The sequence below is a fragment of the Pelobates fuscus genome, chromosome 5 (genome assembly GCF_036172605.1).
Source record: "Pelobates fuscus isolate aPelFus1 chromosome 5, aPelFus1.pri, whole genome shotgun sequence".
In the NCBI taxonomy this organism is placed as follows: domain Eukaryota; kingdom Metazoa; phylum Chordata; class Amphibia; order Anura; family Pelobatidae; genus Pelobates; species Pelobates fuscus.
This window is the reverse complement of record NC_086321.1, coordinates 29,403,310-29,416,804: the sequence shown is the minus strand read 5'-3', so window position 1 is coordinate 29,416,804 and position 13,495 is coordinate 29,403,310. Positions and strand designations below refer to the sequence as shown.

General features: G+C 42.0%; 1 protein-coding gene across 1 annotated transcript in view; it reads left to right on the top strand.

Annotated features, from left to right (window-relative positions):
• The window catches only part of SLF1 (SMC5-SMC6 complex localization factor 1), a 109,944-nt gene that overhangs the window by 42,791 nt on the left and 53,658 nt on the right, over positions 1-13,495 (top strand). Inside the window, exons 5-7 of the mRNA XM_063453690.1 lie at positions 2,847-3,009; positions 8,015-8,110; positions 9,110-9,163. Of these exons, the coding sequence (XP_063309760.1) occupies positions 2,847-3,009; positions 8,015-8,110; positions 9,110-9,163 (313 nt within the window). The remainder of the gene's footprint in view (positions 1-2,846; positions 3,010-8,014; positions 8,111-9,109; positions 9,164-13,495) is intronic.

The following is a 13,495-nucleotide window of genomic DNA, read 5'->3' as shown; positions in this document are numbered from 1 at the left end:
AACAAATTGATCTTCTGACGGGCTTCTAACCACAAGTGTAAATATACAGTCTTCCTCGGTACGGCGTCTGAAGTTATAATATGTTTATGTCTTCATATGTTTCCAAGTATGAGGAACACAGAGCATAACCTTTTCTTATATCAGTTTGTTGGACTAAAATGTGGATTTCTATCAACATATATGATTGTTTTGTTGGTGTTTTTTTCTCCTTGTCAAATGATCATGAATGTATTTGCTTTTCCCCCTCAAAAATAAGTGTCCTGGTTCGGATTAAGGATATATATATATATTATAATTCTTTATTTTTGTGGTGCATACTTTTACAAACAGGCTTTCATTACCACAACAGTATGAGCAAGCATTCATAAAACAGAGAGGTAAATGTTATAGTGGTAGAGAGTAACAGCACAATTTTTTAAGAAATAAATAATAAGTTCAAGCTAGTCAGAGAGGAGTTAAAATAATAGGCTTGTCAGCAAGGGGTCAATAGGCAGCAGTGAAGAAGTCATGCCTTATTGAAAGGTTTACGATAATAATAAACTTGCTCCGTCCTTGTGTGTCAGTAAAGTAGTGGTCGGGAATAGTTGTGGTCAAGCTGTACAAACTGACATTATGGTCTAAATTAGAAGAGAATTAGAAGAGATAAACATACAAGCGAGTTGGGTGCTACAGAGGTCATGCAATAGGCAGTGTAATCTCTGCGTACTAATGAGTTGGTCATTATGTCTCCAGTAGTTACAGGTCTGAGTTGTGCACCTTGTTAGAGGAGTTACCACTGGGTGTAGGTGTCACATCAATAAAAGGGCACTGTAAGCCTCATGGTGGCACAAAAAGTAAAATATAAAGCAACAGGTCAGAAGCACATGAAAACAAAATCAAACCAAACATGAGAGCAGGACGTTGACAACCCAAGGCAGGAGAGTAGTAGGCCTAGCACCAGTGAGAGTCCCTGGTCATCCTATTCCCAATATTGGGAAGCTGCTGGAGTATACTGGAGGGTTAAGTTCTCTTTTCCCCGCTGTCAGGCTTGGTGATTGTTGCTCAGGTGTTCTGCTGGAGGTCGCTTCTGGGGTAACTGGGTAGAAGGCGTGACTGTGTGGTGCCGGTTGCTTTCCGCTTCAGGAGCAGGTCTCCGGGCTTCACTCTTGGCGCGCTGCTGGTCCTGCCTGGCGGGAACCCTCCGAGAGCACCGATCTTGTACCTGCGGCTCTGCGTGGTTCGTGGTGGTGGTCCTCCCCGTGCTCCTCTCCGTGCGTGGTAGGTGGTGGTGGACAGCAGGGAGGCGTCTTTGAAGTTGGGGCGCTTTCCCCCCTCCCTCGGTTCTGCACTGTCACTGAGTTGTGATTTTGTTGACAGGCATAGGCTTTGCTGCAGTTGGAGCAGTGGGCTGTCGAGAAACGTCTGTGGCTGCTGGTGACTGTGCCCTTTCAGCCAGTTGAGCCCATAATTGTGCCCAGAAGTGATCAAAGGCAGCTGATATGTGGTCTTCATGGGGGAACCAGAGTTTAGGTCTTCGTGCGGCTGCCATCTTTGCTGCGTGTATGTGGCCCAGTAGTTTCTGTTGCCTGGCCACAGTAACCTCTCTGTACAAGGCTGTGTACAGGTGGATGTCTAGTGGGGACCAGGATAACCCCAGCCGGTCCAAATGGGGGGGAGGGGTGTCCGGCCGAGTCGTTTGCCGCCTCTTCCCAGCTCCAACTACAGTGTGCTGTGGTGCAATGTTCCCGACTCCCTGCTGTGACCAGCTCGGATGAGATGTCAGTCGCTTCAGTGATGTACCCCCAATGTGGGAAGTGCACCCCGGTGAGTATTTTGCTGTTGTGCAGCTGTGGGTACCCCGAAATCTCCAAGCTTGGCGGGAGCTCGTGCTGCCTGCGTCTGCACTGCTCGGAGGTCAGGCTCCGCAGCCTGAGGATATATTTTTGTATTGTTTCAGGAAATACACAACCTGAAAATTCTTGTAATGAGAAGGCATCTAAAGTGGCATTATTTGCATATTGAAATATCTTGCATTGTCCAAAATGTTTTATAAATTCTTTTTTGGGGCCTTTTTAGCTATAGTTACCAAAGTTTTCTGAGAGTTGTAATTAGTTAAAGGAACGCTGGAAGCACCATGACCACTGTAGTGTGATGTAGTGGTTATGGTTGCACAGTCCCCAGATGCCCTCCCAGTGGCAGGCGTCAAACCGTTTGCAGTGCAGGGCCATCACATTGGCTGAGAGCATCAGCTGATTAATCTCATCCAATGAGCGAAGCCCTGGAGTTTCAAGCTTTGCCCAGACAGAGAACTTCCCGCAGAGGCAGGGACCGGCGCATGGAGGACCCGAGTTAACAGATCAAACGGTTACCAAAGAGTTTGCTACTTACATTGGGGGCACTGGGGCACTCTTGACACCATATCCACTACAGCGCTCTGTATTCATTTGTATTCAAAGATTAAGTAGTACCCTCACTGATATTTACATTGTATTTGCCTTTTAAAAAATGTGTAGCAGGTTTTATATACTGTGTTCTTGTTTCATTTTGTGGCAAGATGAAGTAAAACAAAAAATTGCTGCATATTTCTCAAATGCTCATACCTATTACATGAATGAATTATATTATTTAATGTTTATTAATGTCAACAAATTGCAGTCATAATACTACACATTTGTATTTGTGGGATGTAGGTATTGATGCAAAGTGCTGTTTTAGTGAACTGAGAAAGTTGTTATAGTGCCCAGTGTGTCCCTTTAATTCTTTTATTCCCATGGCCTTTTAGAACTTCAGAACTTGCAACTATTGTTGTTTATAGGCCATACTGTAAATCTAAAGCTTTTAATGCTGGATTTTTTTCTTCTTCCTAGAGTTCTGAAGGCTGGACAGGCAACTCTCTGCAACGCACAAGAGTCTAATGCTGGGATTACACACGTTTTTGTAACAAGTGCAAGAGTTCTGGAAAATCGAGGAAATAACCTATTTAAGATACCTTATTACTCGGTGCAGTACCTTGGGACATACCTCTTAGAGGTAACATAGCACGATATTTTGGTTAACAACTTCACCAAAACGCATGCTGGAATGGGAATGATATTCTTTCACTGTTTGCATTTTATCTTAAAACGCTTGCATTAGTAGTATATTCTTAAATGGATATTCAGTACACCTAGACCTGCAAGGAGAACCTCGCTGGGCCGCTTTCATTGACTGAGAGCATGAGCTGAATGCTCTCATCCAATGAACGTAGGCCTGTATTGGGACGCGCTTAGCTCAGGGGAGACATGGCTTTTGCTGCTGGAGAAGCCAGATTCAGCACAGGCACCCAAGGGACCCTTGTCAAAATAGGCTTAAACGTTTTGATGAATAACTCTGGGAGGGCCCTAGGGTACTCCTGGCACCATAATCATGTAAGCATTGAGTTATGATGATTTGAGTGTTCCTTTAAAAAGGAAATCCACTTTTACAGTATAGTTTTAGAAGTTCATTATACTTTTTCTTGTATGGGTAAATACAAAGTGGACGGAATGAGTTCTAATGCTTGTAACAATGGTTCCACCAATTCCGAGAGATTATTCAACCTTTTTTTCTTAAAGCTTAAGATAAATAGTCACAGTTCCACACAAGGCGTGAGAGTGCTTCTCTCTAACAAAAAATAGCCAAAATTGGCAGATATGTACTCAATAGTGTAGAAGCACTAGACTAAACTACCTAATAGCAAAGGAATAGCTCAATAAAATCTAACAATTATCCTGTGCATAATCCCTTTGTCATAATGTATCTAGAAATATAATAGAAAGGGCTTTTAATAAAGGCCAATGTACCCACAATGAAACATAGAGAGTAGTGAGAGTATCATATACATAGTCTCGTTAGAACCCTTAATATCACTTGGTAAAAGTTGTAACTATCAACATTTATATCTGTGAGATATATACATAGAAGGGTTGCTCAAAGAAAGTTACAAAAACAACACCTAGAAAACTGATACAGTCACCAAAAGGGTTTATAGCAGTATAATAGAGATCGAAGAGGGGTGGAAAAAAGAAAGGAATTAACATTATAAATATGTAAAGTGCACAGTGCTGAAAGTACGTGAAAAAGATAGTGTAGATGCAGAAACCTTGGATTCATCATGTATCTACATAATCATGAGGTTCTATGTACTGTCCCATTCATCTAATATAGTAAGGCTTTGCCCCATATAACCTTGGATAGGGAACAAGCATTTATATTTAAGACTGAAGTAAAGGACCCACCACCATTTTGCTGAATAATAAATAATAAAATGGGCTATGTACTCCACTGGATACTCATCTGGGGAGGGGGACGGTTAGCTACCTATTTTGTAATAGCCACCGTTATTGATTTGAACCATTTGGGCGTTTCTTTTTCACTCCCGTTCAGCACTGTGCACGTTTTGGTACATGTTACACTTTACATATTTACACTGCTACTTTCTTTTCTTCTTACCTATGCATGCAGCATTACGTTATCTATTCATGCAGTGTTATTTTACCTTTTCTTTTATTTTTACCTATGCATGCAGGATTACTCTTCTCTCATAATGTCACGATCCCGGGGAACCCAACACGCTAACACACACACAGACACACACACAGAAAGTGTGCTGTACCGGTCCTTAGAGTGGCCGGGCTAAGCACACAAAGAATAGTCAGGAGACAAGCCGAGTAAGGGGAACCAGAAAACAGAATAACGAGAAACAAGCCGAGGTCAAAGGGTAGGAGAAAGTCACAAAGTCAGTATAACAAGCCAGAGGGTACGTAACCAGAAAGCACACGTTCACAATCGATACTATAAAGCAAAGACCACAACAGGGCACAGATAGACAGGAAAGGTAAGTATATAAATCCTAGCTTGAATCCTGATTGGCTAACCACCAATCAGTATTAACAAACACACGTGGGGGATATCTATACCCCCCACTGTGTTTGTTGCACTGTAGCTTTAACGCCGGGTCACGTGAGTGACCCCGGCGCTTAGATAATAGTGCCGGCTCCCAGCGTGCAGCGTTAGACATGCTGCCGCTGGGAGGAGGAGAGGAGGACGCGAGCGGCGTGTCAGGAGGAGAGGACGCCGCTCGCTTAACGGTAAGGGGAGAGGGGACCGCGGGCGGCGACGGACCGAGGGTGAGTGCTGCGAGAGGATTGCAGCCTCCCCTCACCGCTGCCCGCGGAGCCCTGACACATAATTAGTGAAAAAAAATTTTTTTGCCAATTTTATAATAGATTTTAAATGATTTCTCAAGCCGATCATCTCTATATTTGGCAACATCAATGTTTGTGCTCACTGTGTGATTAGGTGCCCAATGCTTTCGTTGATAAGATACTATAAGGAGTCTAGCTGAGGCCTCCTGGATGTAAACCTCGTCTCAGACAGCTGATTAGTTTCTGTCTAACATGGAGAAGGCTAAACACATACCACTCTATGAACCTTTTCTTTATTTTATTTTGTTACTCTCTGTGTTTTTAAAGGAACACTCTAGTCACCTAAATGACTTCAGCTAAATCAAGCAGCTTTAGTGTATAGATCATTCCTCTGTAATTTCACTGCTCAATTCACTGTCATTTAGGAGTTAAATCACTTTGTTTCTGTTTATGCAGCCCTAGCCACACCTCCCCTGGCTATGATTGACAGAGCCTGCATGAAAAAAAAAACTGGTTTCACTTTCAAACAGATGTAATTTACCTTAAATAATTGTACCTCAATCTCTAAATCGAACTTTAGTCACATACAGGAGGCTCTTGCAGGGTCTAGCAAGCTATTAACATAGCAGGGGATAATAAAATCTTAAAGGACCACTATAGTGCCAGGAAAATATACCCGTTTTCCTGGCACTATAGTGCCCTGAGGGTGCCTCCACCCTCAGGGTCCCCCTCCCGCCAGGCTCTAGGGGGAGGAAGGGGTTCAACTTACCTCTTTCTCCAGCGCCAGGCGGGGAGCTCTCCTCCTCCTCTCCACCTCCTCTGCTGAATGCGAATGCGCGGCAAGAGCGCGCGCATTCAGCCAGTCTCATAGGAAAGCATTCACAATGCTTTCCTATGGATGCTGGCGTCTTCTCACTGTGATTTTCACAGTGAGAAGCACGCAAGCGCCTCTAGCGGCTGTCAATGAGACAGCCACTAGAGGCTGGATTAACCTTAATATAAACATAGCAGTTTCTCTGAGGGGTTAATCCTTGCTGGACCAGGCACCCAGACCACTTAATTAAGCTGAAGTGGTCTGGGTGCCTATAATGGTCCTTTAATTAAACAGAACTTGCAATAAAGAAAGCCTAAATAGGGCTCTCTTTACAGGAAGTGTTTATGGAAGGCTGTGCAAGTCACATGCAGGGAGGTGTGACTAGGGTTCATAAACAAAGGGATTTAACGCCTAAATGGCAGAGGATTGAGCAGTGAGTCTGCAGGGGCATGTTCTATACACCAAAACTGCTTCATTAAGCTAAAGTTGTTCAGGTGACTATAGTGTCCCTTTAACATTATATTGAGTGCTTTTATTTCTACTTACTACCATACAGCTTTTTATTCTGGATGTTGGCATGTAGGATTTTTTTCTTCTCCTTCTTAGGCTTGCTTTTCAAGTTGGAGCAAAGGCCAATAATTGTTAACTTCCAACTCTGTCATACATCCTCTTGTTCAACATTTTTGTTAACACGTGTGTGTATGTTTCTATGTATAACATGTTTCTTTAGTCCAATAAACGGTTGTCAGCGAAGGGAACCTAAGAATGGATTGCTTGTGTAGTTTTTAAAAGGAACAAAATGTGTAAATGATGGTTTGCTTTTGTTTTCATGCACATACCAGGAATAACGGGCTGGGGAAATCGCCACCAAAGATAAAAAAATACATACTTGGAGTTGGTTACAAATTGAGTCTGCATCATATTCTTAAAGGGACATTGTATGCCCTGTAACTGCTTAATCTCGTGTATAGGTTTCCTGGTGCCATCTTTCCATTTAACATTAAATAAATTTTAATGTTTTAATCATATGTGAGAATTTCCAGCTGTTCATGTCCCTTGTGCTGTTCGAGCTAAGGTGGAATCATTAGCCTGAGCAGCAATAGGCAGCTGTGATTGGCTGAGAGTTCCAGCTGACCATTTTCAGCGTATTAGAGTTAAACTGCTTGAAAATGGTTTAACACTGAATGGAGGGACAGTGCCATGGGACTCCATGCACTTTAATCAATTCAATTAGGTTAAAAGTTTATAGTCCCTACTGTGTTCCTTTAATTTGGTCGATCATAGTTGAAATAAAATGTTTAATAATATAACTGTTGCAGGGTTGGATTTCTCATTAGGCAGATTAAGTACCTTCCTACAGGCTCCTGTCAAACGTTATCACTTATAATGAGCTTTTTTGTAGCTTTTGTGGACTGGTGAGGGGAGATAAGTACCAAGAGCCATGGTCGGTGTCCTCTGTAGCCCAGTCCGTATCCTATGCTTGACAGCAGTGCTGTAGGAGCTGTTATAGAGGGTGTAATAGTCTGTACTGTCCCGGCTACTCCCAGTGTCTGTATGTGAGGCTGGACAGCAATTGGAAGGGATCATTTTCCATTTGTCCACTAGTAGCCTCTGACAAAGGAAATGCCTTGCAGGAGGAATAGGAACAGCATTGAATGATGCACACTGTATAACAGCTACTGCATTTTTCTATCACTCATAGGAGAATGAGTACTTTACAAATAACCCTTCATACTCCACATGCATGTACCCTATACACCCCTTTTCCCCTAACCCGAAATGTAACCCCCTCCTAAATCCCAAACTCTTTACAGTAATTAGTCATTAATACAGTAAACTAGTAACTATAACAATAGAAACACATTTGTATTCCTAAAGCTATAATGCTTTTTTTTTTAAATCCAAGAAATTGTCTATTTTTCAGATTTGCACTTTCTTGGCACTGTTCATTTAATGTAGATTTATGCACAATATCATTTTCCGTGGGCACTGTAAAATGTAACTATTTCAACCTGTGATCCAATAGCGGACATACATTTCTTTATTCTTCCTTCAGAGTACATACCCTGTTGAAGATACACCATCGGATCTGACAGATGAGAAGATTTCTGGCATAATGTATTCAATATGGAAGCAGCTTTGCATTGCACAGGTAGATAGCATTGTCATTTTTTTATTGTTCTTGAATTGAGGTCATGTTGTACAGATCAATTGCTAATTGGTAGAGCCCATCTACTCAGCCTGTTCTTCTGAGTGATATATTCAAACATTTACCAGCATTGATCCAAACTGTTAGCATTTGTTTTTAAAATTCTTTATTTGTGATCAGCTCTCCAGCATGAGACATAGCAGATCAAACATTTGCCACTATGATCAGGCACTTGTACAGTATAGTACATCTCAAGTTGGCTCGGCGGGGGAGCTGAGGGTTTTATGGTTTTGTGTAACTAGGGGGCTGTGCGAGTGTGTCCCTTACAAGTCTGGTCCAGAGAAATCTCGCTGTGTTATCAAGATGGCAAATGTGTTGTCGCTTGCTTTGTATTTGTTGTGGGTCCAAGGCACAATAGGGAGTTACATGGACCAGCAAGTACTAAAAGGGATAGTGAATAGGTAACTGGACTTGGATATTTGTTTTTAAAATTCTTTCAAAAATATTAAGTGGCCTTCGTGTAGTGAACGAGAAACCCATTGTCCCATGGTGGCGCAGCGCGGGTTATCGATGGACTTTGGGTAACAGGCCCTACATTAAAGATCAATGCACCTCCAGTCTCGGGAGCCCCAAGGACAGATTTGACTTTAGGTGTTTAAGAGCAGTATGGATATTTTTTCTATTTATTTTTTTCATATGAGAAAACGTAAAATAAGGGTTCCTAACATAAGTAAAACTAACTTTGAACCACTTTCAACATTAGTCCCTATTTATAGAGAGTATAGTAGTAAATGAGAAAGCTCCTGGTTTCAAGTAGTTGCATCTGCTCAGGTCAGTCTCCGAGCCCCAACCCCCCATGCCCCTTTTATTTATTTTTTCCTTTTTTTTCTTGCAGTTAGTTTAGTATATACAAACTAAGCTCACTTATAATAGTTTCACTTTTTTTCTGACCATAAACTAGTAATGTGTACTTATAATATTTTTACTTTCATGCTTTCATAGGCACGCCATCATAAGAGCATTAAAAGAGACACTGTGCTAAGCGAGAACATTATGGTAAGTTGCTTATGTTTGTATTTTAAGGTCATATTTAGAAATCAAAGCACTTATATATAATCTGGTATACCCTTGACTAAGCAGGTATATATAATTATATTTGTATTCTGTGTGATGGCTTGTAAATTAGAATGGGGTTATGTTTCCTTGTTAGATTTATAGGCATACTCCTGGCTGAAACTGGCTCTCTTTTAAAATATAATACAAAAATAGAACATATAGAAAGGAAATGCACACATTATTTCCTACTTTAAAGTGTTTTAGCATTTTTTTCCAATGTGTGCTCCCCCATACACTCATATTGAAGTAGCACTGAGCATGCATTCACATAGCATTCAATGCGGAAAACACCTTGTCAAGCCTCGTAATGTATTCAAGGCAAACACTGATCAAACTGCAGAATTTAATTTCCAGAGAGATGACCCAAATCATGGGTATTCTACCACCATTTTTATCTCCTGCATTACAGTGATAATACGCATACAATAACAAGGTGGCTCCATGGTGTCTATTTTTGCAGGTTTTCCAAAGGCTTCCTTCTGATCCTCTGAAGTCCATTCCATCCATGGTGTGGCTGAGATATTTCAGCCAATCCGTAGTCTCCTTGCAAAACAAGTTTACAGAACACATTACAAGTGTGTATGTACAGTGTTTCCCCTGTAGGACTAGACTGGAAGCCTCTTATGATTCTTTTCCCCCCCGTTCCCAATAAGGTGCTTAATAAGTTAGAGCATATGTACATGCACTGCTGATCAGTGCTGAAATAGTCATTATGTAAGAGGGCTGTCTGGTTTTGTGGATCATTACAGCTAGCTTATAAATAAAGATTGTAAAAATAAAACATTTCAGCTTTTTATCTGTTGCTAGATAAAGACAAAGTAGGGTGGAACAATGGTTTAAGTATTTTTGCTTTTTTATTTATTAGATTTTTGTGTGTAAAAAAAATGCTAATGACAATGTGCAAATAAAAAAAAAAAAAATATATATATATATTCTGTTATGATTTGTTAGGTATGTTCTTATATATGGCACCTGCTGTAATAATGAAAAACTGATACAAATATAAAAAAAATGAGTGATAATAAAGCCATTGCTAATAATTGGCAGGAGAATAGCTGCACAGCATTAGACAATGCAAACGGAATTGAATATATAACTAAGACCAGCCAACCCGACTATCATATTCAGTATGTAAATCAGCAAAACAAAAGATTTACACTCCTTGCTTAGGAAACTCTGCCAGAAGCTCATAAACACCTCAGAGTAACATCAAAGGGTTCACTTGAACAAAAACGAATTATCAAAGGAATCGGTCCCAAATAGGCTGCTACCCTAAAATTCACGCACAGTACACATCAGCAGCAAGTAACAGGATTTCATGGGAACCATCGGAGCTACAAAAATCATTGATTATATACTCAGAATTGCTTTGAGGAGAGATAACAGATGTTCAGTTGCTAAATGAGCAAACATACAAGGTTTTCTTGTCTGAGGGAATATAAAGCATGGTTAATGTAAAAGTGCATGCGCAGATAGAGCTTATTTGTCTGTTGCACTATATATGCTGCGATGAAGTTTAGTTTGAAATAAAAAGTAACATGGCACCAGCCTTAGAAAAATGTGTTATAACTCTTTATATCGCTAGAAAAACTGGCTATTATGCAACTGGAAAATCAATTATTGATACAAATTAATTTAAGGTAGTTGTATAATAAAAGCTGGGTCTTTTTGCTACAATAATGCCCTTATCAAGTTCACTTTACAAAATGTACTAATTTTACATTAAACAAGACAAATTGGTAAACAAGACATACCAAAAAAAATCAGATATCGTTAAATTAAAGTTAGCAGTTTGAAAAGGGAAAGTAGATGACTTTAAACTACACATACAGTTTGGGGACTATACATTCTAATTGGTTCAGATTTTATGTTTCATTCTTTAATGTTGTGTGTTTGCTTACAAAGTATCAGCCTATTACACTGCCCCGTTGGGACTACCAGACAAATAAAAAGAACACTAAATGGAGATATGGATGACCTTGCTGGTAAGCGTGTACATTCTGTAGGATGATAGACTGTGGTAGAGACTCGACAAAAGATCTTTAGTAATATTAATTAGTGTCTGCATTGGCTTGCACCATGATATGTTTTAATAAAGAGGCACTTATGGATAACTATGAATATGCGTAATTTATTATGGGACACACAGATTTTCCTATTGAATCACTCAGCAGGGCAAATCTGCAGGCTGTGAGGAGTTCAGGAAGCCAAAAAAGGATAACATGAGATAAAGGATATAAATTAAGGAATGTAGAAATATAGCAAACCATTTTTTTAATGATTCGACTGTAGCATGATCCCTCTAACTGTAATTATTAGGTATGAAGACCAGATAGATTGAATCGTACAAAATCAAGTTAAAAATAGTGCCTCCACTGACCAGGCTCTTTACCGACCTCCGGCAGGGGGGTCGGCTGGATCCAACAATGGCCCTAGCTACAATGGTACTGATACCCAAACCCGATAAGGACCCGCTCGCACCTGAAAATTATCGGCCTATCTCGCTGATCAACCATGATCTGAAGATCTTGGCGAAAATACAAGCAGATAGACTAAACCCGTTACTGACCTCTCTGGTACATGCCGACCAGGTTGGCTTTATTCAGGATAGACAGCTGTTTGAGAACACTCGGAGGAATATAGGTTTGATCTGGCAACAAGTGACCTCGAAAGTACCGACGCTGGTGGTAGCTATCGACGCAGAAAAGGCTTTTGACAGGGTGCGGTGGCAATTTCTATTTACGGTACTGAAACACCTGGGGTTCCCGGATGAATTCGTAACAACCACGAAGGCCATGTACCACAACGTTCAGGCACAAGTGCGGATCACGGGAGCCCCTATGACGCCGTTTCGGCTGTTTAACGGTACTAGACAGGGTTGCCCACTCTCCCCCCTCTTATTTGTACTGGCTCTGGAACCTTTGCTCCAAGCCATAAGGCTTCACCCAAACATACAGGGAGCACGGGTGGGGGATAGTGAGTTCACTGTATCGGCATACGCCGATGATATCCTCCTTACCGTTACTAACCCCCTGGACTCCATGGCCGCTCTACAAGGAGTCATAAGAGAGTATGGTGCGATGTCGGGTTATAAGGCCAACATGAGCAAGACCAGCGCAATGCCGATCCATTTGTCAGATGCCACCGTTCACCGCATTCAAGAGACCTATGGCCTTAAAATAGAAAGAGATGCCCTGAAATACTTGGGTATACAACTTACGGCCGACCCTCTACGCCTATATTCAGCTAATTATGACCCCGTGATTCGCACTCTGACCGGAGACCTGGAGAAGTGGACGGACAAGCCCATGTCCTGGATCGGACGGATTAACTCGGTTAAAATGAACGTCCTCCCGCACATCCTGTTCCTATTCCAAGCCTTGCCGATCCGAGTTACAAAAACCCAACTGATACCGTTACAAAGATCAATCAGCGCATTTATATGGCAGAATAGGAGACATAGGATATCCTGCCAAGTCCTCTACAGACGTAGGGATAGAGGGGGACTGGGCCTACCAAACGTCTACTTCTACTACCTGGCAGCCCAGTTGACTCAGGTTGCGATGTGGCACTCGTCAACAGGGGAGAGGCGATGGGTGGAGATTGAATCCAGGATGATGGGGAGCGACGTCCCCCACTTTACTATGTGGGTCCAGAAGGAATACAGGCCCCCGACACGGGCATTCTGCCCGTCCATCCAGAACTCTCTCCGCATTTGGGACGAGACTAATTGCAAATACGGACTGTCCTCTTCCCCCTCCCCCTTGACCCCGATCCTCCGGAACAGGGAATTCCCACCGGGAATGGCTCCTAGAGATTTTAGGAATCTGGAGGGACTAGGGTTGAGGCGGATTCACCAACTTTACCGCAACGGACAGATAATCCTGTTTGACGACCTTAGACGGGACACCCACTTAACACCATCAGACTTCTTTCGCTACCTTCAGATTCGGGACTTCGCCAAAAAGCCCCATATAAAGGGAGCTGCGCAAACAGGGATGACATTCTATGAGAAGCTGTGCCGAGAAGGATCCGTCCCTAAGGGTATGATCACACTCTTGTACGCCCACCTTAGCTCGGAGAACAAAGAATGGGGACGTCTGACCTACGCCGACCAGTGGGAGGCTGATCTGGGAGAGGTTCTGGAGGGGGTGGAATGGCAGGACATATGGGAGGCTAATAAGAACTCCTCCGTCTGCGTCACTCTCCAAGAACAATCATGGAAGACTATGTTCCGTTGGTATACCACCCCTGTCAAACTATATAAGATGC